The 26,927-nt window shown below is 43.1% G+C and overlaps 1 protein-coding gene across 1 annotated transcript in view; it reads right to left on the bottom strand.

Moving 5' to 3' along the window:
* The window catches only part of CRB1 (crumbs cell polarity complex component 1), a 194,330-nt gene that overhangs the window by 140,032 nt on the left and 27,371 nt on the right, over nt 1-26,927 (bottom strand). Inside the window, exon 2 of the mRNA XM_067467567.1 lies at nt 7,858-8,457. Within this exon, the coding sequence (XP_067323668.1) occupies nt 7,858-8,457 (600 nt within the window). The remainder of the gene's footprint in view (nt 1-7,857; nt 8,458-26,927) is intronic.

The raw sequence follows: 26,927 nt of genomic DNA, 5'->3' as shown, positions 1-26,927 counted from the left end.
CAAAGCTATCCTTGATATTGTTATCCTTCCTATACAGATCTTCTGTATAGTCTCGCCTGTATTTATGTAGATATATGTAGTCTGTATTTATGTAGATATCTACCTGTTTGTGTAGGTTTTCTGTAAATGGTGTGACCCAATTGTTGATCTGGTTTGCGGATAACTAGGACATCTAGAAAAGGCAGTTTTCTTTCATTTTCTTTTTCCATGGTGAATTGGATGTTTGGGTGGATGCTGTTAAGATGGTCCAGGAACCTGTTTAGTTCTTCTCCTCCCTTGATGTATGGCAAGGCCTTCAGCACTTTGTAATAGGAGGGAAGCTCGGGCTGTGCTCCTTGCTGGGGAACAGAGGTTAGAAGTACAGCAGTTTTCATCTATGACATATTCGATGCAAACTGATCATTGTCAGAATGATTATTTTCAAGGCAAAATGGTCAGTGAAAAGAACGCAAAAGAGACAAAACAGAAAAAAGAGTGAGTGATCAAGTGAGAGGGAAAATGTTCGGAGGAGACAAGGAAATGGCGCTGCTAGTTTTTTTTAAAAAAAAAATCCGCTGCCCAGGGTCTCTTTATGATGAGGTCACCTGTCCTGCTGAGTTGCCCCAGTCCTATCTAAATGCTTCATTTTCCCCTCCATCTTTCTCACTTTCATGTTGTTCTTTGTCCCCCATTGTCAAAAGGGGAGTGTGTCCCCCCGTCCATCAAGGGGTTTGCTCCTGTGCTACAGCCACAGCCTTGGGCTTGGCTAACAGGGCACGTTACAAATGGAGCTTCCTGTGTACAACAGGAGGTCCAGGTTGAATGTGATCATTTCAGAGCAGCCATGCTGGCAGTTAATGGGCTTTTCCTTCTTTCCGCAATCTGGCTTTCCTGTTGTTCTGTAGTTTCTCTCATCACTTGGCCTAGGCTGAGACACCTACTGATAGCAGCAGGGTGGCAGGAAGGCAACATACTTCTCATTTGAAATAACATTTGGTGTGTGCATGATGGATCTTAACTGAAGGCAGGCTTTCAAATGAAGTCTATGTCAGTCAACAGATCTGCTTTTACCTTTTGATGTACTCCTGCACACCATGAGGGTTTTTTTTTCCTTGGGGGTGTGAAGGTGGTTTAAACCTGTATTTTAATTCGTCTTCTCTGAAAGTGCTTGCAACCAAATATCTTTGTATGCCATACAGTGGCCACAGTTTCTTTCCTTACTTCACTAAACCAACCCTTTCAGGTAGATGAAGGGTATTTTAGCCTTACACCAAATATTTTGTACTTTTTCTATTCAGGTTGTACCTAACAATCCAGAACAGCAGAAACTTCTTCAGGAAAATATGAAGGCTGTGTATGTTAGTTTTAAAATGGTTTTGGCACTATTGTTTCTCTACGGCTCCGGCCCAGCTTACTTATCCAAACGTATCTCTCTCTACGTTCCACCTCGTAATTTAAGATCTACTGGGGAGGCCCTGCTTTCGGTCCCACCGGCGTCACAAACGCGTCTGGTGGGGACGAGGGACAGGGCCTTCTCAGTGGTGGCCCCTCGCTTGTGGAATTCGCTCCGCAATGAGATTCGATCGGTGTCCTCCCTCCTCACTTTTAGGAAAAAACTAAAGTCGTGGTTTTGGAGTCAGGCTTTCGGCTAGTGGACTTAGACACTGAACCGGACCATAGGATTATGACAATAGGAAACCGATATGTGATTTTGATTAGGTGACTATGTTAGTATATGAATTAGGCTTGGGCGGTTTCATTCGTTAATTTCGTAATTCGTTATTAATTCGTATTTAAATTAGCTTGCGATCCAATATTGAGCCATGCAGGAATAGTGTGAGGAAACATTTTTTTCAATTTATTTCGTAATTATTTTGTTATTATTTCGTAATTATTTTCGCATGTCTGGTGCACGTTTTATAGTTGTTGTTTGTTTTATCACACCAACAATCAACAACAGAGGGAGATGGAAGCTTCAGAAGTTCCCCCTGTCCCATTTGGAGGTTTTTTTAGCATATTGGGCAATCGCGTCCGACATTAACGAATCGATTCATAATTATATGAAATTTCGTATATTTCGAAATTTTTAAAAGGAAAATTTCGGAATTATTTAAAAAAACGAAATGCAAGGGCCCCCTAAAAACAAAACGAGTTTAGAACCAAATTTTTCCGTGGTTACCCAAGCCTAATATGAATATGTGATTTTAATTAATGTTATTGTTAATTTTTTATGTACTTAATTTTAGGTTGTGGTATTGACATTATGGCATTGAATTGTTGCCCATGTAAGCTGCCCTGAGTCCCCCCACGGGGGTGAGAAGGGTGGGGTAGAAGCGATGTAAATAAATAAATAAATAAATAGGTCAGTGCTTCTCAACCTGGGGTCCCCAAATGTTTTTGGCCTACAACTCCCAGAGATCCCGGCCAGTTTACCAACTGTTAGGATTTCTGGGAGTTAAAGGCCAAAAACATCTGGGGATCTCAGGTTGAGAACCACTGCTCTAGGTTGTTATTTTGTTCCTATATCCCTCTATAAATGCTTGAGTTTTTCTTCTTCCCTAAATTAATCACAAAGGTAATTGCTAGGCATGGTTAGGTACCGTCGGAATCTTTGTAATTTGGAATAAAGTGGGAAAATTACCTTTTTCAAGCAATTTTGAAGTTTTTAAGAAAACCGGAAGTCCCATTGCCCTTCCGAAGCTTCTTTCACCATTTTTCTTCCGACTCAGGAAGTGAGTTGGAAGTGACTCAGCATTTGGAGGCAAGCAGTTTGCATGATGGCATGCTTGCCTTCCAGCCAATGAGGGAAGAAGTTTTGGGGAGGGGAGCAGAAGGGTTTTGGCATGGCAGCCATCTATATATATTTAAATGCCCTGTGCATAATGAGTACCTTAAAAACAAAAGAACCAATGAACGAAATCACACCAAATTTGGCAACGAAACGTCTCACAACACAAGGAGTGACCATCACTCAAAAATTATGATTTTGTCATTTGGGAGTTGTAGTTGCTGGGATTTATAGTTCACCTACAATCCAAGAGCATTCTGAACTCCACCAACGATGGAATTGAACCAAACTTGGCACACAGAACTCCCATGACCAACAGAAAACACTAGAAGAATTTGGTGGGCCTTGACCTTGAGTTTGGGAGTTGTAGTTCACCTACATCCAAAGAGCACTGTGGACTCAAGCAATGATGGATCTTGACCAAACTTGGCACAAGAACTCAATACATCCAAATATGAACATAGATGGTGTTTGGGGGAAATAGACCTTGACATTTGGGAGTTGTAGTCACTGGGATTCACAGTTCACCTACAATCAAAGAGCATTCTAAACCCCACGAACGACAGAATCAGGGCAAACTTAACACACAGAACCCCCATGACCAACAGAAAATACTTAAGGCCATCCAATCCAACTCCCTTCAACAGGGCAAGAAAAATTAATAATCAAAGTCCTCCTGATAAAGAGCCATCCAGCCATAGATAGATAGATAGATAGATAGATAGATAGATAGATATGATTCACACACAGATATAGTACCATAGATTTGAAAGGGACCCCTAAAGAAGGACAATGATATCTTGCATGTTCCAGGGTGGGCAAACCAGACACTCTCCACATCAACACTGGCAAAGAAACAGCAAGAAGTACTGTTTACCCTCAAGCATAAAGAAATTACATATATTAGCAACCAATACTTTCTCATTACTTTATTTTCCAGATCAATAGACTGGGCCACAGCAACGCGTGGCAGGGGACAGCTAGTTGTGCTATATAAAGGGCAGCACATTGTGAGCCCAGGAAGGGAAGGGGAAAGAGAAAAGGAAGGGAGGTTGTGAAGGGAGGTTGGAAGAACAGTGGTTGGAAGAGGAGGGCAAGCAGAGAAGCAGTTTGCCTTGCTTTGCCAAATAGTCAAAATATTATCCTTCCTAAAGGTGTGACCTGTTTGTGTTGCTACTGAGGAGACACTAAAAAAACCCATATAGTCAAAATATTTTCCTTCCTAAAGGTGTGAAATCAACTTCAAAAAGCCAAAAAGGTCTCTCTCTGCTCTTTGTGTCTTTAGTTGGTTTGTGTTGCTACTGAGGAGACACTAGAAATCCCACACTTATCAGGATTGGTCTAAAAATGAGGGAGAGAAAATCCTCTGAAGTTTGCCCAGTGCCATTTGCTGTTTTTCGTGTATTGTGAAATTGCGTCCGCCATTAACAAAGCAATTCTGAAATTTCGAAAATTTCAGAAAGTTCTGAATTTTTTTCAAAAATATTCGGAATTCAATTCTGAATCAAACCACCAGTGCTCCCTACATCCTAAATGAGTTGTGAACCATTTTTTTTTATCATCCAAGCCTAGTAATTTATTTATTTATTTTATTATTCAAACTTATATGCTGCCACTTCCCTGGGGCTCGGAGCGGCTTACAAGAACAGGCTAAAATCTAACACAATTTAAAAACAATTTAAAACAATTTAAAAACAGCAATATCAAAGATCAAAGGCCTGTTGAAACAGATATGTCTTACATGCCCTGCGGAAAACTGATATGAGGAAGAGAAAATCCTCTGAAGGCACAGACTTCAGGTGGCAGAGTATTCCAGAGTGATGGTGCCACTGCTGTAAAGCTCTGCGTCTGGTTGCTGTTAGACGCAAGGTCTTGACACTGGGAATTTCCAACAAATCTTGGTCCTCAGAATGGAGGGATCTCTGGGGTTGGTAGGGGGTGAGGCGGTCCCTCAGGTACATCGGCCCCAGACCATGCAAGGCCTTAAAGGTGAGTACCATCACTTTGAAAGTGATCCGGTGCTCAATTAGTAACCAATGCAGCTGCAGTAAGATTAGTGTTATGTGGCATCTCATCGGAAATCCCGCAAGAAGCCAAGCAGCTGCATTTTGTACCAGCTTGAGCTTCCAGCTTGAGCTTAATTACATTAAGCCATGGAACACAAAGTTATTAATACACTGTCAATCATATCTGGATGTGTGATGATAACACTGAAGGTGAATAAGTACAATTAGGGGTTAATTTAAATGAATAAGCAAATCATTTCATTAGTGGAAGATATTGGGAAGGCAGTGCCAGTTCTGTTTTCAGTCTTTATCGTCTAACTGCAAACAGATCTTCCAGGTGAAAGGAGGAAATCTATGTCACAGAGCAGGAGTATTTCTGGAAATATTTTCGACCTTGGCTCTAAAACAAATGAGTGATAATCTGGCATCAAAATATGTTCCTTTCTGTCCATTGATTTCAATAGATGTATATATACATGTACTTGGTGGAAATACATTAAAAATACATCAAAGTAGAAGTTACATCAACTTTTTAATTTGAACGTATGTGTGAAGAGGTTCACTTACCCTGCATGAGAATGAAAATAATGCCTATATTATACTGTGTTATGGGAAATTTCATGGAAAGATTTTACATTCCAGAAAAGACTCTGTGTGAATTACCAAGAACATATTGTGCTGATCATAGAATCATAGAATCATAGAATCATAGAATCATAGAATCATAGAATCATAGAATCATAGAATCATAGAATCATAGAATCATAGAATCATAGAATCATAGAATCATAGAATCATAGAATCATAGAATCATAGAATCAAAGAGTTGGAAGAGACCTCATGGGCCATCCAGTCCAACCCCCTGCCAAGAAGCAGGAATATTGCATCCAAATCACCCCTGACAGATGGCCATCCAGCCTCTGTTTAAAAGCTTCCAAAGAAGGAGCCTCCACCACACTCTGGGGCAGAGTTTGTGTTTTTCTCCCTGGGATCCTGTTAGCCGACCACCATTGCAATTCAGGGTCCAAGGATATTCAATAATGATTAGTTGATCCCTTAAAAATATTTTAAAATTCATAGACATATTTCTTATTTTTGCAGATTGTATGTTTTGTGACAGGTGTTTTTCCCTCCAGAAGAAATATAATGACTCTAAATATATAATTAAAATGTGTTTATAAGGCACTGTGGAATACTTTGATTCTTTGACATACTGATGCTTGACTTCAAACTAATATTTCTACGTGTGTTCAACTCTCCGTAGCTTGAGCCTCATAATTAAATGGCAAGAGAGTTTTATTGGATAGTCGGCCAGTAATATAATGGAACTATGTCCAGAGAAATTCAGGAGATGGTTGAAACTACTGGCTACATTATCTGAAAACAGTAGGAAGCACAACCGAGCAGAGAAAGCAGAATGAACCTGGTGGCAGCTAATATGAGAGGAAAAGTTGCACACAATAACGTAGGTCAAGAAGATCGATAGATGAACTAAGTGGGCATGGAGATCCAGGAAAGAAGAGACAGGTAAAGAGCTTGTGGAAGCTACAGAAGAGCTTCAAAAAAGAGATGGAACCTAGCATGTTGCTCAGCAAACCCTCACAACAGTAAAGAAAGGGCCAATTTGTGGATGAATGGAAAGGGAGCCTGGAGAGAAGCCAAAGAGAACTCTGTCTCGGACACTAAATGACAGCATAGATGGTCTGAAAATTAGAAAGAAACATCTTGGCTAGAAATCATAAAAGTAGGTCTTACTGTATGTATCAAGTGTCTTGTACAAATTTTTTTTGAACCACAATATTTTCTAGAAAAATAAAAAAAAAGGTGGTGCTGTGGTCCATACCAAAGTCTTGGCAAAAGTGTGTCTCTTATTAAAAACAAAGATATTTTCTTATATCATGCTGTGAGGATATTGTGGGATCATTGAGTATGTTGGCTGATAAGGGTTTGCCTTGAGGGGGTGTGTTTTTTTTAATCAGTTGGAGTTTGGAACTGTTAGAGAGAAGAAGGTTTGGTGTTAGTGAGAGCAAGTTTGGGTTTGAAGAAGAAGATTGGGTCAGTCTTTTGTGAAGTATTCAGAGTAGCTATTGAGTAAACAGCTAGAATACTGTGTTGTGGAGCAGTACCCCGTTAGTGGTCTGTTCAATTCCTAAGGAAGTCTGGTTCAGGGTTTTTGGCTAGGTTCTTAGGGGGCATTTTTGGGAGTTACATTCAGAGATTCATTTCCGGAAGTAATTTTCTGTGGTGGAACTTTGAAGACTTGTAACCAAGAAGTTTTTAAGATCTTTACTCTAACGCAACCACAAGCTTTTTATGCCAGTATTTTACTGAAACCATTAAGCATTTGTACCTGAATAATTCAAGCTTGTTCAATAAACATTCTTGTTATTTTTATCAACTTATACCAGCCTCAGTGTGAATACCTTTTTGGTCAAAGTATTTTCTAAAAGTCAGCTTCACAGCAACCTCTAAGAACCTATAGTGGCACAGTGTGTGTTACAGAACAAACTCTCAATATTAGCTCAACCTAATTAATAACTGTAATGGTGGCAGCGGAAATCATTTGAAGTCTCTCAGTTACAGTGGTTCCCAGTTCCTAACTTTTAAATATACAGTTGGGTTCAGCAACCATACGTCCTCATCCTTTGGTGAGCTTTACAATTTTGGCTGAGCGAGGGTTGGGATTATTTTATATATTTCCCCGTCTAAATAAATAAATTAAAATCTTCTTCTCTACTACTCCTCGCTGCGTTTATTATATTTTGGTGAGAGCAGCGTTGTTGATTATTATAGTCCTCAATCTTGTTATTTAATAATTTAGTAAACTTCTGATTTATAACTCAGAAGGCTTAGCTACACAGGAATCTTGGTAATCCCATTTTGTGAGTTCATTAATGGGGTAAGATGGAATTCAGCCCCCCTTGTTCTAGATTCAGGAAGGTCTGAGCCTCTCCACACCATTCTTGGGCTCCATGTCTATATTTTTATGATTCCCAGCAGCAAACAATAACTTCTGTCTATACTTGTAACATGCAATCTGTTTGTATTAATAGCAATATTATGTAATTTCCCATAGATTCTTACCTGTGTATTCAAGAGGACAAAGGCAGGAATACTTCCCTATCAGATTAATGCATGTGGCACCATTTAGGCAAGGATCGGAAACACATTCATTCACTTCCAGGTCACAGTGCTTTCCCTGGTAGCCTGGAACACAGTAGCAAGCATAGCCATTGATCCTGTCTTTGCAAACTGCTCCATTGAGGCAAGGGTTGGAAAGGCATTCATCAAGGTTAGTTTCACAGTAAGCACCCATGTATCCTTCAGCACAGACGCAGACAAGGCCATCGAGACTCTCCAGGCAAGTGCCTCCATGCCTACAGAAATGCAAGTCACACGTACTGATGGTAGTTTCACAGGTATCTCCGGTGTACCCCATGAGGCAGTTGCAAGTAAAGCTTAAGTTTCCTGCAGCACTCAAACAGGTAGCGTTGTGGAGGCAAGGGCTGGAAGCACAAGGGTCCTTGGATATTTGGACACAATCTTCTGCTGAGATGCCACCCAGTGACACGTCTGGACAGTGGCAACCACCCTCTTTTGCAGCAGCAGGAGCACCACTACACTCCGAGACCTTTTGGCAAGAGTTTGATAGGCACCTGGGACCATCTTTCGCACAAAGTGACTCTAGGAAAGAAAGACAATCATTAAGAGACAACTTTCAGGACATTCAAAACAGCAGAGTAACGAAATGTTTCAGATTGTCCTATCTTCTCTCCCTGCACGGCAATCCTCTTGCTCAGAGTTTAGGATGCTGTATGGTTTTGCACACTTGTTGTCTTTGGGGGACATACAAATCCTGGCTTAACTTTTAGGGTGGCCTCTTCTCGTATTTCCCAATGTGTAGGCACTCAAAAGTTTGCAAAGAACAACTAAACACCCACATGCAATATGGACCAAAAGAAGTACCGAAAGCCTTGGGAATATTACAAAAACACATAGTTTTAATTTCAATTATTTAAATAGAGTGGGCCAGGCTCTGTCATTTTTTAAGTTGGTAGATAGCAGCCCTACAGTTGGCACAATACATTCAGTGGGAAAAGCTGGCAAAAGAGTTCCTTGTGATTCATGCCTACTCCCCCCCCCCCCCAATATATATTTTCTATCCCCCATATTCTCCCCACTCAATCCCTTTACTTGGAGACATATTGCCTCTTCATATACTATACATGGCCAAACCAGTGGGCATAAACTGGTGATCACCTCCCTCTTCTATATGATATCTAGCACTGTATTGGATGTAGATAAACACAATGAATCATACACTTAGCTTTGCTGAGCAGTAAGAAGAGTGTGGAGGTGAATCTTTTAAGAAAACTGACTCTCTATCACCTTCAATATGATTACTACGCATGAAAGTATGGAAGCATATGGAGGTTTTCTTTTTTAAAACCTTGTATGTGTAGCACTGTAACTATAGTCAGTTTAGAGGCTGTATAGGCAATGTGGAGTCCCTTAAGCCCTCCTTACTGGTAAGCAGCCCCTAGAATTGATGGGGCTCATTCCCATGTTGATCAAGAAGTGGCTGCCTGACATTCCGAACGTATCACCCCTTACGAACCATCGACGACTCTAAGATCATCTGGGGAGGCCCTGCTCTCGGTCCAGCCTTTGTCACAAGTACGTTTGGCGGGGATGAGGGACAGGACCTTCTCAGTGGTGGCCCCTCGGCTATGGAACACCCTCCCTAGGGAGATCAGATCTGCTCCCTCCCTCTTAATGTTTTGGAGGCAAGTTAAAACATGGCTGTTCGAGCAAGCATTTACAAATGCAGAGTAGCTAATATAGGAAATTGAATGATTTGACAATGGAACTGGACAATGCTGGATAATAAGGAGACGCTAATGATGTTATTTTTATTGCTTTTGTGGTGTTTTATACTGTTTAATGTTTTAATCTATATTATGTTTTATGTATACTGATTTGTTGAAAACCACCTTGGGTCGCCGATTGGCTGAGAAGGACGGTATACAAATACAGTAAATAAATAAATAAAGAAATTCTTACAGGAGTTTTGGTACAACAGATAAAAAGGATCCCTATCACCAATTCACCTTGTGCCAGAGATTGGGGTGGAAATACCCGGCTGACACTTTTAATCAATAGGAGAGTGGATACCATTCAATCCCAGTTGTGCTGACCATTAAGAGAGTTTTTGGAGTTCATGTTTAACTACCTTTGAACAGAGTTCATGTTTAACTGCAATTCATGTTTAACTGCTTTTATCAATATATATTTAATGTTTACACATGTCCTAGTTTATTGTCTAATTGATTTATTACTACCTAGTCCCCATTTCAACGGTTAATTCTGTCATTATAAGTTTACTGTTATTATTGTGCATTATTTTGTATTATTCCTGATACTGTTTGTAACTTTGAATCTTTGCCTGTTTTGGGGAGAGAAATAAAGTATTATTATTATTATTATTATTATTATTATTATTATTATTAGGATCCCTACAGAGGTTATGTAAGGATCAGGCCCGTAGCCAGGATTTCGTTTCAGGAGAGGCTGAATTTTTTTCAGGGTTTTTTTGGGTGGGCTGAGTTTCGGGGGGGGGGGGGGCTGAGTCTGAGTGAAAGAGGGTCTACCCTAGCAAACCTTTTGTATAGTTACCCCAATACCCCCATGCATATGGGATATATTGAGTATGGTGGTCAGATCATGATATGAATAGACAGAACAGTTTAAATAATGCACCAGTAAGGCCTTTTCACGAACCACCATGAGAATTTTGGGGGGGCTGAAGCCCCCAAAGCCCCTCAAGCCCCCCCCCTCCCGGCTACATGCCTGGTAAGGATCGTGAATATAAAGTAGTTATGAATGTGTAACTAACTGCCCAACAAGATTCCACCCATTATCACTAATATCTACTTGCAAAACCAGCACCTTCTTCTCTTTTTGTGGCTTAGGTCCAGACTATTTGACAAAACCGCATCTCCCTCTACAGACTGACTCGGACACTGCAGTCATCGGAGGAGATTCTCCTCTCAGTTCCACCTCCGTCCCAAGCACGGCTGGTGGGAACGAGAGAAAGGGCCTTCTCCGTGGCTGCCCCCCACCTCTGGAACTCCCTTCCTAAGAAGTTAAAGATAGCCTCCTCCCTCCCCACTTTAAGAAACAGCTGAAGACATACCTTTGCTCTCTGGCTTACGAGGAGGAGGAATAGTAGTTGGAAATACTACCATTATATCTCTGATTAATAGTTGCCATCTGTATCCGTGCCCTGCACACCCCACCAGCTCAATAGATATCTTAAGCAATGATTAATTGATTCACCCCAAAGAAATGGGAAATCAATGTTTCCATTTGATGTTGGATGTTTTGTCTTATGTCTGTTATAACAGGCTGTGCTTTTTATTTAATTTTAGTTTGTTAAGTTATAATTCGTATTTGTATGTTGAGTTGTATAAATTTTGTTAGCATGGATGTATTGTTGTTGTATTCGGGCATTGAATGTTTGCTTTTTATGTTTGGAATCCGCCCTGAGTCCCTTTGGGGAGATAAAGCAGAATATAAATAATGTTTTATTCTTATTCCTGATGAACCTGATGAACCAACCTGGGCACAGCATATTATTTGAGAACACAGAAATGCTGGACCACCCTCACAACCACCATGTCAGACTACACAGAGAAGCCATTGAAATCCACAAGCATGTGGACAATTTCAACAGAAAGGAAGAAACCATGAAAATGAACAAAATCTGGCTACCAGTATTAAAAAACTCAAAAATTACAACAGCAAAACAACAGAGAGTAAACAATCAGGCACATCAAATCACACTCAACAAAAGATTCCCCCAGGCACTTCCAAGCCATTAAATGCTAATCAAGGTGGTCAGTTGAAACATTCGCACCTGGCTCCAACAGACAAAAGTCCTTTGTCCCACCCTGGTCATTCCACAGATATATAAACCCATTTTCCTACTTCCAACAGACCTCACTACCTCTGAGGATGCTTGCCATAGATGCAAGCGAAACGTCAGGAGAAAATACCTCTAGAACATGGCCATATAGCCCGGAAAAACCTACAACAACCCACTATTCTTATTCTTATTATTCATATTGCAACCACAACTATTTTCCGCAACGGAGAATGTGTGCACCATGTTACGCCAATGTCAGGAAAGTATATAGTCACTAGCAGTCATCCAAAGAGCTGAAAGATCCTGAAAACAGTTAACCCCAAACAGATTAGCAAACGGCACATAACTGCATATCAAAAGAAACCCTCTGTGCAGAATTAATGCAGTTTGGCACTACTTTAACTGCCATGGCTCAATACTAAGGAATCATGGAAGTTTATTTATTTATTTGGAGTGCTTCAACCCCGCCCTTCTCAACCCCCTAGGGGGGACTCAGGGCGGCTTACAAAAGGCACAATTCAATGCCCAACAGTTCACAAAATACAATATAACAACAACAGTTATAACTAGTTAAAACAGTCAAATTAATACAATAAGGTAAAGGTAATCCCCTGACATTAAGTCCAGTCATGTCTGACTCTGGGGTGTGGTGCTTATCTCCATTTCTAAGCCGAAGAGCCAGCGTTGTCCGTAGACACCTCCAAGGTCATGTGGCCGGCATGACTGCATGGAGCACTGTTACCTTCCCGCCGGAGCGGCACCTATTGATCTACTCACATTTTGCATGTTTTCGAACTGCTAGGTTGGCAGAAGCTAGGGCTGACAGCGGAAGCTCACGCCGCTCCCCGGAATCGAACCTGCGACCTTCCGATCAACAAGCTCAGCAGCTCAGTGCTTTAATCCACTGCGCCACCGGGGGCTCCAATACAATACAATAGCAGCAATAAAATCATCTTGTGGTCAACGTTCGTCAATTCATAAATCCATAATCCATCCAGCATTGTCATTATCCTTTCCTACTCTGGTAGTCATTGTCTTTTATCCATCTGCCAGCTTACCCAAAGGCCTGGTCCCATATCCAGGTTTTTAACTTCCTTCTGAAAGAGAGGAGGGATGTTGATGACCTAATTTCTCCGGGGAGTGAATTCCACAGGCGAGAGGCCACCACTGAGAAGGTCCTGTCCCTTGTCTCCACCAGTCTCACTTGTGATAAAGGTGGGGCCGAGAGCAGGGCCTCCCCAGAAGATCTTAAACTCCGAGGTGGGACGTAGAAGGTGTTGTTTTATAAGGTTTTTAGCCTTCACTGTAAAGGAATGCTGGTGTCTCACCAAACTACAAATCCCAAGATTCAATAGCATTGAGTCATGCCAGTTAAGTTGGCAACAAACTACATTAGTGTGTCTTGGAACAGTTTCTCCCTGTAGAGATGTTCAATGTATTGTCGAAGGCTTTCATGGCCGGAATCACTGGGTTGTTGTAGGTTTTTCCGGGCTATATGGCCATGTTCTAGAGCAGTGGTTCTCAACCTTCCTAATGCCGTGACCCCTTAGTACAGTTCCTCATGTTGTGGTGACCCCCAACCACAACATTTTCATTGCTACTTCGTAACTGTAATTTTGCTATTGTTATGAATCGTAATGTAAATATATCATATTTTCAAATTCCAAATACCCAATATGCCCAAATTTGAATACTGGTGGGGTTGGAGGGGGGGGGGGTTGATTTTGCTATTTGGGAGCTGTGTGGCTGGGATTTATAGTTCACCTACAATCAAAGAGCATTCTGAACATCACCAATGATGAAATTGAACCAAACTTAGCACACAGAACTCCCATGGCCAAGAGAAAATACTGGATCTGGTGGACATTGACCTTGAATTTCTGGAGTTGTAGTTAACCTACATCCAGAGAGCACTGTGGACTCAAACAATGATGGATCTGGACCAAACTTGGCCTGAATACTCAATATGCTTAAATGTGAAAAAGAGACCTTGACATTTGGGAGTTGTAGTTGCTGACTGTGAGAGCTGTTCAGCAGTGGAACTCTCTGCCCCGGAGTGTGGTGGAGGCTCCTTCTTTGGAAGCTTTTAAACAGAGGCTGGATGGCCATCTGTCAGGGGTGATTTGAATGCAATATTCCTGCTTCTTGGCAGAATGGGGTTGGACTGGATGGCCCAGGAGGTCTCTTCCAACTCTTTGATTCTATGATTCTATGATTTATAGTTCACCTACAATGAAATAACATTCTGAGCCCCACCAACGATAGAATTGGACCAAACTTCCCACACAGAATCCATGACCAATAGGCAATACTATGTTTTCTGATGGTCTTTGATGACCCCTCTGACACCCCCTTGCGACCCCCACAGGGGTCCTGACCCCCAGGTTGAGAAGCACTGTTCTAGAGGCATTTCCTCCTGATGTTTTGCCTGCATCTATGGCAAGCATCCACTGAGGATGCTTGCCATAGATGCAGGCGAAACGTCAGGAGAAAATGCCTCTAGAACATGGCCATATACCCCAGGAAAACCTACAACAACCCAAACTACATTAGTTTTAGTGTAGATGCACCCTACGAATAAAAAGTTTTTGGGCAAGTAATCTTTCTCTTCATTACAGCATCATATTGTATACAACTATGATAAATGTACACAATACAAGCATTGAACTGTACACAATACAAGCAGGGAGGACTAAGAATATGCTGTGAGATAAATGTTTGATAGTTCCCCAAATGTTAACTTTTCCAGCACAGGAAAGCAAGTATCCGATTCCACAAGCACTGCCTTTCTTGTGTGTTGTGACCTGCAATGTAAGTAACCCATGCCAGGGGGTAAAAGCATGCTGTGTGCCAGCACATGGGCTTCCTCATGCTTTAGTTGCAAACATCTGTTCTTCTGAACTAGAATATTGTCCCAATTAACACTGTCACAAGGAAGTGTAAAGGGTGTGATGCAGGAGGAAGATGGAAACCTGCAGTAATTCTAGGCATGAAATCTTGGCAGTTTTGCACCAGGAATCAGGAATATTTAAGTTTTCTTCCATTCACAACCAGTTAAGATCACTTAGCTGTCACGTACTTTGACAGAAATTCATCAAAAATTAATATTTAACATCCAAAAAATAAAATAATAAAATGCCGATCACTTTGGATTTATACTGACTGACACATGAAGTAATTCCCCGAGCCTGTTTAAAAGGCATCATAACATTAACCTAATTACTTGAGGAATTAGTGCCAAACATTTTAGTCCATCCTGAAGGTCTTTTCATGTAACTGAGATGCTTGGCAAGAGGATCTTTTCCCCCTCGGAAAATGGAATATATTAGTTTCCTTCAAGAAGAATTTGTCCAAGGAGATGGCTGTTTACAGTAAAGATTGCCATCTACTGGATTCTTTTAAATATTACCACTCTTAAAAATTATTTTCATTCACTTTTAACAAATATGTTTTAAATTGTTATTAATGTCACAGATTTTTTTTAAATTGCAGAATAACCCCACTTATTTATGGCTGTAGTCCCCATAGCTTAGCCCACCCGTGTCTGACAAAATATTATTTATTTATTTATTTATTTATTTATTTACAGCTTTTATATTCCGCCCTTCTCACCCCGCAGGGGACTCAGGGCGGATTACAGTGTACACATATATGGCAAACATTCAATGCCAATTTTGACATACAGACATATACAGACTTACACAGAGGTTATTTAACTTTTTCTGGCCGCCAGGGAAGCTGTCGCTTTCATCGTCCATCTGCGACACCGATTAAGCACCTCCGCATTCCTCGCATGCTTCCCCGCTGGAGTGCTTCTTTATGGCCTCATAAATCAGTTAATTTTAGCCTCCCCACACTTTTAAGGTGGTACCTTATTTTCCTACTTGACAGATGCAACTGTCTTTCAGGTTGCAAAGGTCGACAACGGGCTACACAATGGTTGGAAACCCACTCCAACCCAGGCTGGCTTCGAACTCATGACCTTTTGGTCAGAGTGATCTTAATGTAGCTGACACTCAGCCAGCTGCGCCACAATCCCAGTGCATATAACTTCTATAGGAGTTTTCCAGGTCCTCTAGGTCACTGTTTCGCAACCTGTGGGTCGAGACTCCTGGGGAGTCATGAGGAGGTGTCAGAGGGGTTACCAAAGACCATTGGAAAACACAGTATTTTCTGTTGGTCATGGGGGTTTTGTGTGGGAAGTTTGGCCCAATTCTATTATTGGGCCAAACTTCAGAATGCTCTTTGATTGTAGGTGAACTATAAATCCCAGAAACTACAACTCCCAAATGTTAAGGACTATTTTCCCCAAACTCCACCAGTGCTCACATTTGGACATATTGAGGATTTGTGCCAAGTTTGGTCCAGATCCATCATTGTTTGAGTCCACAGTGCTCTCTGGATGTAGGTGAATTACAACTCCAAAACTCAAGGTCAGTGCCCACCAAACCCTTCCAGTATTTTTGGATGGTCATGGGTGTTCTGCATGCCAAGTTTGGTTCCATTTCATCATTGTTGGAGTTCAGAATGCCCTTTGATTGTAGGTTAAGTATAAATCCCAGCAATTACAACTCCCAAATGATAAAATGAATCCCCCCAACCCCATCAGTATTCAGATTTGGGCATATCAGGTAGCTGTGTCAAATTGGGTCCAGTGAATAAAAATACGTCCTGCATATCAGATATTTACATTACCATTCATAACAGTAGCAAAATTACAGTTATGAAGTAGCAACGAAAATAATTTTATGGTTGGGGGTCACCATAACACGAGGAACTGTATTAAGGGTTCACAGCATTAGGAAGGTTGAGAACCAATGCTCTACGTGATTCCATAGCATGCTTCCACTGGAAATTACCAAATACCATTATTTTTTATTTTGTCTTGTTGATGATTAGAGAATTATTTTGGCAATAAGAACTGAGTCTTCTTAACAACCTACGAAGTCCAACTTGCGAGTGTGATAGTAATATCATATCATCAGCATACAGCAGAGTGTTACAATATGTGTTTAGGACTTTAGGCATATGAGTTACAGGGTCTTTCGTTACTCCAGGTAGGTCATTGATATAAAGATTAAATAATATTGGTGCTAAAATACACCCTTGTCTTACCCCTTTGTATGTGTTGAGGACTTAGCAACTTTTTAGAGAAAACATCTCTCCGACCCCTTCTACACTGCCATAAAAAAATCTTATTTGAACTGTATTATATGGCAGTGTAGACTCAATGTATTGTCGAAGGCTTTCATGGCCACAATCACTGGGTTGTTGTAGGTTTTTTGGACTAAATGGCCATTTTCTAGAAGCATTCCCTCCTGATGTTTTGCCTGTATCTATGGCAGACATCCTCAGAGGTTGTGAGGTAGTGTAGACTCATATAATCCTGTTCAAAGCAGATAATATGGATTTATCTGCTTTGATAATCTGGATTATATAGCAGTGTAGAAGGGGCCTATGCTGATTTCTGTAAGCCACTTTGAGTCTCAGACCCCATTTAAATTGGCATATAATATAGTTTCATAATGCAGTTTAACTGCATCATGAAATTGCATTATATGGCAGTGTAGATGGTGTAGATGGTGACCCAGTCCTGGGGAAAATATGGAATATAATGAACAACTGAATGAGATATAAAGATTTTTCTTCCTTCTTCAAAATTAAGTGTTCAAAATTCAGCATTTGTTATGATTGCAAAATTAGTATAAAATGAGCCAAGTAGAATAAGCAGCGTGAAGCCGTTTGCCAAAAAATGTCATTATCAAGGGGTGCTTTACAAGTAATGATGACAATAGAACTGAATGTCAAGAAAATAACTATAAACTTGGTCAAGAACAATAGTCTGGGTAGGAATGGGAATTGTATCTACACCACCAATATATAAATTAGGGCCCATCCGCACAGTACTTTTATCCCAGGAGCTCCTGGCTAGAAGATGCCAGCCAAAAACGCAGGAGGAATTGCGACAAAGCCAAAACAACATGAGATTAAACAAAAGTGCTGGTTCTGTCCAGTAAATTCAGATCTTCAAATCTCTGTGTGTCCCTACACTAAAAAAATACAGGATTTTTCAATGTTAGTTTCTTTCTGGGACGCCACTCTGAGTCGCCTCTGGGCTGATATGAGCGGGATAGAAATAATGTAAATAAATAAATATAAATGACAGTTTCTCATTGCTTCTATTGTAAACACATGGAGAAAGCTGATTACATCACAAAAAAACTTTGTTTCTATGTCACAAGCTTTGATAAATGACTGGATGGTGATGTTTCTCTTGCGAGGACAAAGTTTTTGCCCTGAAATCAACTTTCCCCATGTTTTTACAATAACCCAAACTTTATGAAACTTGGTGGGCTAACAGCAGTTTATGCGTCCTCCAAGTGTGGTAATTTTCATCCCGATGGCCCTAAAATGATGGGAAGGGGAGCCTGAGGAGCCCCCCATTGCCACCAATGGGCTGGAACTAGCCACATTTTTCATCTGCATATTGAAAACTAGCTGTACCCGCCACACGTTGCTGTGGCCAACCTTCCCTCCCTCTTTCTCTCCCTCCTTCCCTCTTTCCTTCCTTTCCTCTTTTTCTTTCCCTATCTCTCTTCTTTCTTCCATCTCTACCTGTTTCTTTCCTCCCTTTCTTTGCTCTTTGGTTACATACTTCCTTCCTTCCCTATCTTTCGTTCCTTCCCTCCTTCCTTCCCTCTCTTTTTCCTTTCACTTTTTATTTCCTTCTCTCCTTCCTTGGTTCTCTTTCTTTCTTTCTTTCTTTCTTTCTTTCTTTCTTTCTTTCCCTCCCTACTTCTCTCCTTCCTTCCCTCCCTCTTTCCCTCCTTCTCTTGTTACTTCTTGACTGTCCCTCCCATTTAATATTGTATTTATATCTTACATAGAAATAAGGAAATGAAGAAGGAAGGAAGGAGGGACATGAAGGAAGAAAAAAGGAAGGGAGGGAGGGAAAGAAGGGAAGGAAGGAAAAGAAAGAAGGAGGGACAGGGAGGAAGGAGTAGGAAGGAAGGAGGGAAAGAAAGAAGAGGGATGAAGAAAGGAGGGGGATGAAGAAAGGAGGGAGGGAAGGAAATGAAGGGGAAGGAAATGAAGAAAGGGAAAGAAGAAGGAAAGGGAGGGAGGGAGGGAGGAAAAGAAGGAAAGGAAGAAGGAAGGAGGGACAGGAAGGAAGGGAAGGAGGGAAAGAAGGAAAGGAAGGAGAAGGAAAGAAGAAAAGGAAAGGAAGGAAGGAAGGAAAGGGAGGAAAGAAGGGAAGGGAGGGAGAGAAGGAAAGTCCTTCATTCAAGCACCGTGGACCTTCCTCGCCTCCTCCTCGAGGTTCAACCAAACTTCACAAGCCTAATGGATACTGATCCCATGGATACTGTGTTGTATATTTGTTTGTTTGTTTATTTATTTACTACGCTTCTATACTGCCATTCTCAGCCCGAGGGCGACTCATGGCAGTTTACAAAACGGCACAATTCGATGCCCACAACAGTACAAAAATAGTTTAAACATTAAAAACATTTAAAATAGATTAAAAAAATCATTACAATTAACCTCAATAAACATAATAAAAACCATAAGTCTAGCAGTAAATGCCAGAGAAAGATCCAGACAGTTGTCATCAAGTTTGTGGATGACCAATGTGTCACCAGCATGTCATTACGTTACAGTATTAGCCAAGTGTAAAAACACTACACTCAATGCAGAAAATTTATTTAGAAGAAATCTTGCTGTGTTTTTCCATGTGTTACTTAAAGTGGGCATGAATCACTCACCTTTGGAACATGCTCTAAAACTAGATTGGGGCACAGAAAATGTGTTGTGACAACCAATTTCTAAGTATCAGCTAAGTGCATTTTCCCTGAGGCCACAGCTGAGAATTGTGCATTGATATCCTTAGTGTTCACCAGTTATTTAGAGAAACCAAACCTGTCACTAAGATTACTATACTGCCATATTCAAGTTGCACTGTCACTGAAATATCTTCAAATCCTTTGGCCCTAAGTAGGGTTTTGAAATAACCGATTCCACTGGAAGTATATTCATTGCCCAAGGTGCTCAGTGTGATATCGAAGATTTCTTTGCTATGGTACACCTAGGCATATCTCAACATGCTTGGAATGGGCTGTGACAGATAGTGAAAAAGACAGCCCATAAATCTGCAAACTCCTCGGCAAATAGAACCCCAGAAGGCTGTGCATGTTATCTTGAGGTTTTTGGATGCTACATGATGGCACTTGAGGAAGTGCCAAAGAGAATGAGAACACAGGCACACAATCTTAAGAAGAGCCAAAGAGACTAGAATGTTGTTTTTTTTCCCCAGACATCTTCAGCATGAAAAGAGAGAAGGAGATGCTCTGCTTGGATTGTGTTGCTTGGCAGGTAAAGGCTTAAAACATGCCAGAGGACAAAGAAACATAGACTGCTAGAAAGGGGCAACCTTAAAGGTACCAATAATTCTTGGCAGCATGTTAAGACAAGCGTCTCGTGTTGTGTATCACCCTGCTAGCTTGTCAAAAGAGGGAAATGTTGGCTTGCTCAACTATACTGCAAAACATTATTACGGTTGGCCAGGCAATGGTTGGGGATATCAATTCAAGAGACATCAGGTGGAACAAACAATGAACAGAGTTCTCCCTAGAGCTTGGAGAAGCTCCTTTCTATGGATCAACTCACCAGCCAGCATGGTGGCCACTGAGATTTTATATCTATACTACCCGTAAAATGGGCTACTCTGGGAGACCATATAGGTATAATGTATTGTCGAAGGCTTTCATGGCCGGAATCACTGGGTTGTTGTAGGTTTTTTCGGGCTGTATGGCCATGGTCTAGAGGCATTCTCTCCTGACGTTTCACCTGCATCTATGGCAAGCATCCTCACTACCTCTGAGAATGCTTGCCATAGATGCAGGTGAAACGTCAGGAGAGAATGCCTCTAGACCATGGCCATACAGCCCAAAAAAACCTACAACAACCCATATAGGTATAAAATGTAAGCAACAAATGACTGGGTCCATGGTCCTCAGTCATTTGTGAGGGCTCCCTACTACTCACTCTCCCAGGATTTTTCAGTTAGAGCTAAAGAGAACTTGAAATCTATTCCTCAAACTCGTGTACAAAAAACAGATAGATATTAGGCCTGTTTGATCAAGAAAAAATTTGTTTCTAAATTCGATTCTTAATTGGGGTGTTTTTTTGTTTCGATATCTAAAATATTTACAAAACTTTCCAAAAAAATGTTTTGTTATTTACGAAATTTCGTAAATATTTACAAAACATTTTAGAAACAAATTTTTTCTTGATCAAACAGGCCTATGTAGGGCAAATAGACATATGTTTGTGTGCTGGGGAGGGACTGGGCTGGCATGGCTGCAAATCCTGTTTCTTGCCATGGGAAAGGCAAATTGCTTCTGCTGCAGTGGCCCATCCAAGGCCCAGAGAAGAGGCCTGCCTTCCTGGCTCTCTCCCTGTGAGGCCCGGCCAGCCTTGCTTCCCCTCCCATTTGCGCCAAGCCCTTCCCTGCTGGGGAGAGGGGCCCCTCCTCACCTTCTCCTTCTTCAGCTTGTAGGGCATCCCGGACCGTGAAGGGCTGCCTGTGGCCCCGCGCTCGGCCTTTCTCTCGTCTCTCGCCCGCTTCTCCTCCTCCTCCTCCTCCTCCCAGCTGTGTTGCAGGAAGTGCGGGGAGGAGGAGGAGGAGGAGGAGGGCGCAGGAGCGCGCGCGCCATCCGATCGGCTCCGGCTGCTGCGCCCTCTTCCTCCTCCTCCTCCTCCCGGCACTTCCTGCAACACAGCTGGGAGGAGGAGGAGGAGGAGGAGGAGGGCGCAGCAGCCGGAGCCGATCGGATGGCGCGCGCGCTCCTGCGCCCTCCTCCTCCTCCTCCTCCCAGCTGTGTTGCAGGAAGTGCGGGGAGGAGGAGGAGGAGGAAGAGGGCGCAGGAGCGCGCGCGCCATCCGATTGGCTCCGGCTGCTGCGCCCTCCTCCTCCTCCTCCTCCCCGCACTTCCTGCAACACAGCTGGGAGGAGGAGGAGGAGGAGGGCGCAGCAGCCGGAGCCGATCGGATGGCGCGCGCGCTCCTGCGCCCTCCTCCTCCTCCTCCTCCTCCTCCCAGCTGTGTTGCAGGAAGTGCGGGGAGGAGGAGGAGGAGGAAGAGGGCGCAGGAGCGCGCGCGCCATCCGATCGGCTCCGGCTGCTGCGCCCTCCTCCTCCTCCTCCTCCTCCCCGCACTTCCTGCAACACAGCTGGGAGGAGGAGGAGGAGGAGGAGGAGGGCGCAGCAGCCGGAGCCGATCGGATGGCGCGCGCGCTCCTGCGCCCTCCTCCTCCTCCTCCTCCTCCTCCCAGCTGTGTTGCAGGAAGTGCGGGGAGGAGGAGGAGGAGGAAGAGGGCGCAGGAGCGTGCGCGCCATCCGATTGGCTCCGGCTGCTGCGCCCTCCTCCTCCTCCTCCTCCTCCCCGCACTTCCTGCAACACAGCTGGGAGGAGGAGGAGGAGGAGGAGGAGGGCGCAGCAGCCGGAGCCGATCGGATGGCGCGCGCGCTCCTGCGCCCTCCTCCTCCTCCTCCTCCTCCTCCTCCTCCCAGCTGTGTTGCAGGAAGTGCGGGGAGGAGGAGGAGGAGGAAGAGGGCGCAGGAGTGCGCGCGCCATCCGATCGGATTGGCTCCCAGGCACCAGCACTGCAGCACAGCAGCCTCCATCCCATTAACGAGAGGAGCTTCAGCTCGTAAAAAAAATGGGGCTGCTGCTTCGATATTTTCAAACCCTTCCGGGTTTGAAAATATGTTTTGATATCGCTTCGGATATGCAAAAAATAACGATTTTAATACAAAATAACGAATTAACGAAACGAAACCGACAGGCCTAATAGATATATGTCTGTCTCCAAATCACCTCATCCCCCAATATAAAAGTCAACTTATATTGGAGGCAGGGGATGAGGGAACCTGACTAGCTCTCTCATCTTTTGAACCCATTTCCCTCTCCTGTTTCATCCCATTTTGCAACCCACATATCAAGATCTCATCTTATTTATTTATTTATTTATTTATTTATTTACTATATTTGTAAACCACCCTTCTCAGCCCTCACGCGACTCAGGGTGGTTTACAATGGCAATGATTCGATGCTCAAAAACACCATAAAACATTTAAAATCATTAACACATAATATAAAACCATAATAAGAATACTAAAAGCATACATAATTTGTGTCTCCTCATAAAAACATTCTCCCATCTCATTGTCCATTTGTTCCAATTCCTATGTCTTTTACCTTGCATTTTCAAACGCTTGCTCAAACAACCAAGTCTTGACTCTTCTGAAATGTTAAGAAGGAAGGGGCCGATCTAATGTCCCCAGGAAGGGCGTTCCATAGCCAAGGGGCCACCACTGAGAAGGCCCTGTCTCTCCTCCCCACCAAAGATGTTTGTGACACAGGTAGGATCAAAAGCAGGGCCTCCCCGGATGATCTTAAAGTCCTAGCAGGTTCATAAGGGAAAGATGCATTCAGACAGGTAAGTTGGGCCAGAATCATTTAGTGCTTTATAGGCTAAAGCCAGTACTTTGAACTGTGCCCAGTAACAGACTGGCAGCCAGTGGTGATGGCACAGCAGAGGAGTTGTATCCGCCCTGAGCGTCACTCCTGTTAGTAATCTGGAAGCCATTCATTGGACCAATTGAAGCTTCCGGACAGTCTTCAAAGGCAACCCCGCATAGAGCGCGTTGCTGTAGTCTGTACGGGATGTAAGCAGAGCGTGGACTACCGTGGCCAAGTCAAACTTCCCAAGGTACGGGCACAGCTGGTGCATAAGTTTTAACTGTGCGCATAAGTTTTAACTGGTCACTGCCAAAATCTGGGGTTCCAGGCTCAGCTATGAGTCCAGGATCACACCCAAGCTGTGAACCTGCATCTTCAGGGGGAGTATAACCCCACCCAACCTGTAACCCTATGCCAGGGTCCACAAACTTTTTAAGCAGAGGGCCATGTCACAGTCCCTCAAACTGTTGGAGGGCCGGATTATAATTTGAAAAATAAAACATGAATTCCTGTGCACGCTGCACATATCTTATTTTTAGTGTAATAAACACTTTAAAACAATACAATAATTAAAATGAGGAACAATGTTAACAAATATAAACTTATTAGTATTTCAATGGGAAATGTGGGCCTGCTTTTGGCTGATGAGATAGGAATAGTGTTGTTGTTGTGTGCTTTCAAGTTGTTTCAGACTTAGGTTGACCCTGAGTGAGGGCCGGGTAAATGACCTTGGAGGGCCGCATCCGGCCCCCGGGCCTTAGTTTGAGGACTCCTGCCCTATGCCCTGTTCGTCCTTACGACTTATCAGGAGTACTTCTGTCTTGTCTGGATTCAATTTCAATTTGTTTGCCCTCATCCAGATTGTCACAGCGGCCAAGCACCGGTTCAGGACCTGAACAGCCTCCTTAGTAGCAAGTGGAAAGGAGTGATAGAGTTGGACATCATTTGCATACAAGTGACACCGCACTGCACCACATCTTATATTTCTTTGTGGCTGCCTTCTTGAGATATTGCTGGACTGAAACTCCAGCATGGATAGAGATGAGGGTGTGGAAAATCAGCAGGTCTAGACAATTTCCTTCACCAACTTACTCCTTGCTGCTTCTCAATTGGCTTGAGCTTTAGAAATTATAAAGCAGGGGCATGTGTGCCAGGCTGAACCAAGGTGTCCAAAAACCAGCCTCTACTGCCTTACCTCTCAAATCATCAATGCCTTGTCTCAACCATGTCTGTGTGCTTGAAAAGGTCACACTTAACACAGCTCCATAACACTCAGAAGTAGATGAAAGGCTTCTCCTTCATTCCGGCTGCCTCTGCCCTGGTCACAGAGAGAGGGAAGAAATGGGCACAGTTCCATCATGTCTAGGCCCAGAAGATAGAAGGCCCTCCATCCATCCCAACTGCTGCTGCCCTGCCCTTGGAGGCAGCATCTGTGGGATTTAGTCCCCTTCCACACTGTCACTCCCATTTCCTTTTCCTTCCTTCAGTCTTATGCCTGAAGTCAGGGAACTGTTTTGTTTTGTTTTTACTTGCAAAGTGTCATATAGAGTGATGTTGCTATATAATAAAATAATACAAAATAATACAAAAAACAGCCAATCATGAAGAATGCTGGTAGTTGCAGTCCAACAACATTTGGAGGGCTGCATAACTCCAAATCTTGTTTTCATTGAACAGGCATAGCTTTGCCTTACACAAACATCAAGGATGTTTCTCCAGCTTTTCATATTGGTTATTACATCTGAGTGCACAAATAACAGTAGAGGCTTGTCAAAACACCTCAAAAATAACCTTGCTGCATTTCAGATTATACTGCCATGGATCTATCCCAAATGTACCTGTGATATACCATGCTGAAACCGTATTTCTGTCCACTTGAGTGGATTTCTTCTTTAACCACCCCTTGAAAACATGCAGATATGAGTAGATCAATAGGTATCACTTCTGCAGGAAGGTAACAGCGCTCCATAAAATCATGCTGGCCACATGACCTAGAAGATGCCTATAGACAACGCCGGCTCTTCAGCTTAGAAATGGAGATGAGCACCACCCCCCAGAGTCAGACACGACTAGACTTAATGTCAAGGGGAAACCTTTACCTTTACCTTTAATAATACTAGGATTTTATTTTTTTAACCTTTTTTTGCTTTTGAAACTTGAAGTGCCAACCTATCTACCATCCATACATTTTACTGCTTGAGTGTGATCCACCAAAACCAACCCACACTCAATGAGGACAGGATTGTTATTGTTGTTATTATTATTATTATTATTATTATTATTATTAAACTTTATTTGTACCCCGCTAGCATCTCCCGAAGGACTCAATGCGGCTTACAAAGGCCAAGGCCTCAAAACACACAATATAACAATACAAAACCTAAGCAAATTAAAACAATTAAAGCATAATAAACAACAGGCAATAAACAATACACTAAAACACAATAAAATAAAACTGGGCCGGGCCAGAGTAATGGGTACAGGATTAAAAGTGCTGATGTGACAGGTGGTATCTAAGGCATTATAGGGCAAGTGCAGTGTGCGGTGTACAGCAATCTTAGTTCTAGTAAAGTGCTTATGGGTCTTGGTATTGGCGATTTCCTAATCTGGGAAGGCACATTGGAACAGCCAGGTCTTCAGGTTCTTTCTGAAGACTGCCAATGTAGGGGCCTGTCTAAGATCTTTGGGGAGAGTGTTCCAGAGTCGGGGGGGCACCACGGAAAAGGCCCTGTCTCGTGTCCCCACCAGGCGGGATCACGAGCAGGGCCTCTCCAGATGACCGAAGTGAACATGTGGGATGCGGTCACACAGGTAGGATGGTCCCAAACCATTCAGGGCTCTGAAAATAAACGGCAGCCAGTGGAGCTCCTTGAACAGGAGAGTTGACCTCTCTCTATAGGGGGGCCCAGTTAGCATCCTGGCTGCTGCTCGTTGGACCAGTTGGAACTTCCGAGCTGTTTTCAAGGGCAGCCCCATGTAGAGCGCATTGCAGTAGTCCAATCTGGAGGTGACCAAGGCATGGACCACCCCGGCCAGATCAGCCTTCGCGAGGTACGGTCGCAGTTGGCACACGAGTCTCAATTGTGCGAAAGCCCTCCCAGACACCGCTGACGCCTGAGCTTCAAGCTTAAGCGATGAATCCAAGAGGACTCCCAAACTGCAGACCTGTGGCTTCAGGGGGAGTGTAACCCCGTCCAGCACAGGTTGCCACCCTATACCCCGGTCAGGTTTACGATCGACCAGAAGGACCTCTCTCTTGTCGGGATTGATCTTCAGCTTGTTCCTCCTCATCCAGATAGACACAGCGGCCAGGCACTTATCCAGCTCCCGAGAGGCCTCCTTGGAATTAGGAGAAAAGGAGTAGTAGAGCTGTGTGTCATCTGCATAGAGGTGGCACCCAACTCCAAAACTCCGGATGACCTCTCCCAGCGGTTTCATGTAGATGTTAAAAAGCATGGGAGACAGAATGGAGCCTTGTGGGACCCCACAGGTCAAAGGCCAGGGGTCCGAGCAGGCGTCTCCCAGCTTCACCATCTGGGATCGACCCTCCAGGAAGGACCAGAGCCACGACAGAACCATGCCCCCGAGACCCATCCCAGAGAGTCGTCCCAGAAGGATACCATGGTCGATGGTATCGAAAGCCGCTGAGATGTCCAAGAGAATCAACAAGGTCACACTCCCCCTGTCCAGCTCTCTACAGAGG

The sequence above is a fragment of the Anolis sagrei genome, chromosome 4 (assembly GCF_037176765.1).
Source record: "Anolis sagrei isolate rAnoSag1 chromosome 4, rAnoSag1.mat, whole genome shotgun sequence".
Taxonomy (NCBI): Eukaryota; Metazoa; Chordata; class Lepidosauria; order Squamata; family Dactyloidae; genus Anolis; species Anolis sagrei.
Note: the sequence above shows the minus strand (reverse complement) of the source record. Positions and strands in the feature narration are given on the sequence as shown.